The sequence below is a fragment of the Penaeus chinensis genome, chromosome 14 (genome assembly GCF_019202785.1).
Source record: "Penaeus chinensis breed Huanghai No. 1 chromosome 14, ASM1920278v2, whole genome shotgun sequence".
NCBI lineage: Eukaryota > Metazoa > Arthropoda > Malacostraca > Decapoda > Penaeidae > Penaeus > Penaeus chinensis.
The window spans coordinates 21,999,357-22,001,856 of NC_061832.1; the positions used below are offsets into that span (position 1 = coordinate 21,999,357).

The 2,500-nt window shown below is 23.1% G+C and overlaps 1 protein-coding gene across 2 annotated transcripts in view; it reads left to right on the forward strand.

Annotated features, from left to right (window-relative positions):
* Positions 1-2,500, forward strand: part of LOC125032541 (integral membrane protein 2B-like) — a gene marked incomplete in the record, with an annotated part of 12,327 nt that overhangs the window by 2,084 nt on the left and 7,743 nt on the right. For both annotated transcript variants that reach the window (XM_047623733.1, XM_047623735.1), the window contains 1 exon segment: positions 1,530-1,622. In XM_047623733.1, coding sequence (XP_047479689.1) covers positions 1,530-1,622 — 93 coding nt within the window.

Consider the following 2,500-nt stretch of genomic DNA (forward strand, 5'->3'; position numbering starts at 1 on the left):
ATAGATAATATAATAATATGATATATGCTTTATGATATAAGATATTGAATATGTGATATGTAATATATGATATAAAAAAACAATTTATAATATAAAATACATCATGTAAAATACATACTTATGATATATAATATAAATATATACTACAGAATTATAGAATCATAGAATTTGTAATCTTTGATATAAATACATAATATATAATAATAACATGTAAAATGTATAATATATAATATTTAATATATAATATATGATATTAGTATATAGTGTAAAATGAATAATATATTATATATAATATATAATATATAACATTTTAAATATGATATACCTTATACCATATATAATATATAGTGTACAATATATGATATATGATATATGATATAAAGTATATAATTTATTACATATGATATGTTTATTATAATATTATAATAAATGATATATAATAATATTACAATATATAATATAAGGTGTTTGTTTATATAATATATGTATATATACATATAGATACATATATGTATATGTATGTATATATGAATATAAATTGATGTATTATACATTCATATATATATATATATATATATATATATTATATATTGTGTATATATAAGATGCATATGTTATGTGTGTTTATCTGTATGTATATATATACATATATACTTATAAACATATACATATATATACACATATACAAATACTTATACATAAAAAAAGAAAAAAAAAAATTTGATATTATGTATATCACATATATATATATTATATATTACATAGATACATATACACATACATATAGATACATATATATGTTTATCTATGTGTGTGTGTGAGTGAGTATATTAAATATGTATATATATATATATATATACATATGTATGTATATATGTATATCTGTATGTATGTATGTATATATATATTTATGTATGTATGTATATATATGTATATATATATATATTTATTTATATATATATATGTATATATATATATATACATTTATATATATGTGTGTGTATATATATGAATATATATGTATATGTATATATATATTTATATTTATATATATTTATATATAATATATATACATACACATATATATGCATATATATACACATATGAATACATATATGTACATACATGTGTGTATATATATGTGTATATATATATATATATATATATATATATATATATATATATATATTTATATATATTCACAGACACACACACTCTTTTTTCTTTTCTTTTTTTGAAAGGATATGGTAAGAAAAGTCATGGGTATAATCCAATATTTTCATATATATTTTAGAAAGTAGTTTAAAGTGATAATCTGACCATTGAAGAAAGAGTTGATATTGGCTAACAATAGATTTTCCTAAGAAAAGCAGTATCCAAGATGACTTTCCATCCATTTGTTTAATAATTCCTGTTTATCATAGTGTGTAAGAAAAATACAAAAATATATATATATATTTTTTTTTTGTAACAAAAACCTAAATTACTTATTTTGAAAGAGAAAGTAAATTGAAACCTCACCCCCCCAGATGACTCGGTTCCGTGGCTGGTGTGGAATCCCCTACGAACGTGATGCCCTTCAGCTGATTCCAGAGAGTTTCCCCGTTGACGGCAACGCCAAGGTAAAGTCCTATGCAGTCCTTGTCAAGGGAGATTTTTCTTTCTTTCTTTCTTTGGTTTTCTTTAATTTTTTTTTTACCTTTTTGCTTTTGTTTCCTTCAGCCCATTGATATTACTGCTGTGATGGAAAGCAGAGAGTTTTCGTTTTTATTTCGCATACATCCTCATTGACCAAAATTAAAAGTATATGCACAAAGGTTAGGTAGCCTCATCAGGTCATAAGAAAAATAGCTGCATTGGGAAACATTTGTTGTGTATTTCCATAAGGCATTGGATAAAAATTAGTCAAAAGATCATCACTTTAAAAAGTTAGTGAATGAAGCTTCTTTACTCAGTGGAAGAGCAGAAGAGTCAGAGGTTGATTAAACATTATATAAAAAAAAAGAAAATTGATGTAAAATTTCCTGGTTTATCAATGGTACCAGGTTTTTCAGTAAATTAGCTAAAAGTATTGATTGATCTTAAAACGTTAGCTATTAACACTAGTAATGGGTACTTTAGTTATTAACAGTTTATTGATGTTGGGCTGAACTTCCTTTCCTAAACCCAATGCCAACGGGCATGACATGTATGTACATACCATACCCACTATGAGTTTACTTTATTAATTGTTTTTGCACATAGATGGCTACACTTTTACTAAGTCACCAATGAGCCAATTACGAGTACTGCCTGTCTTGCCCATTTACCCTTTTCTTTGATTTACGGAAATATTTTGCGTTATCTTATTTTGCTGTAACTAATGTTTTAAACATTATAGTAATTATAATTTCTCTAAGAAAAATAACACCATTGATATTCATAACATTAGTAAAAAGTACATTTTCTTGCCAATTCAAGGAATGATGAAAAAAGATAAGGTGACAAGGTCTACTAATTG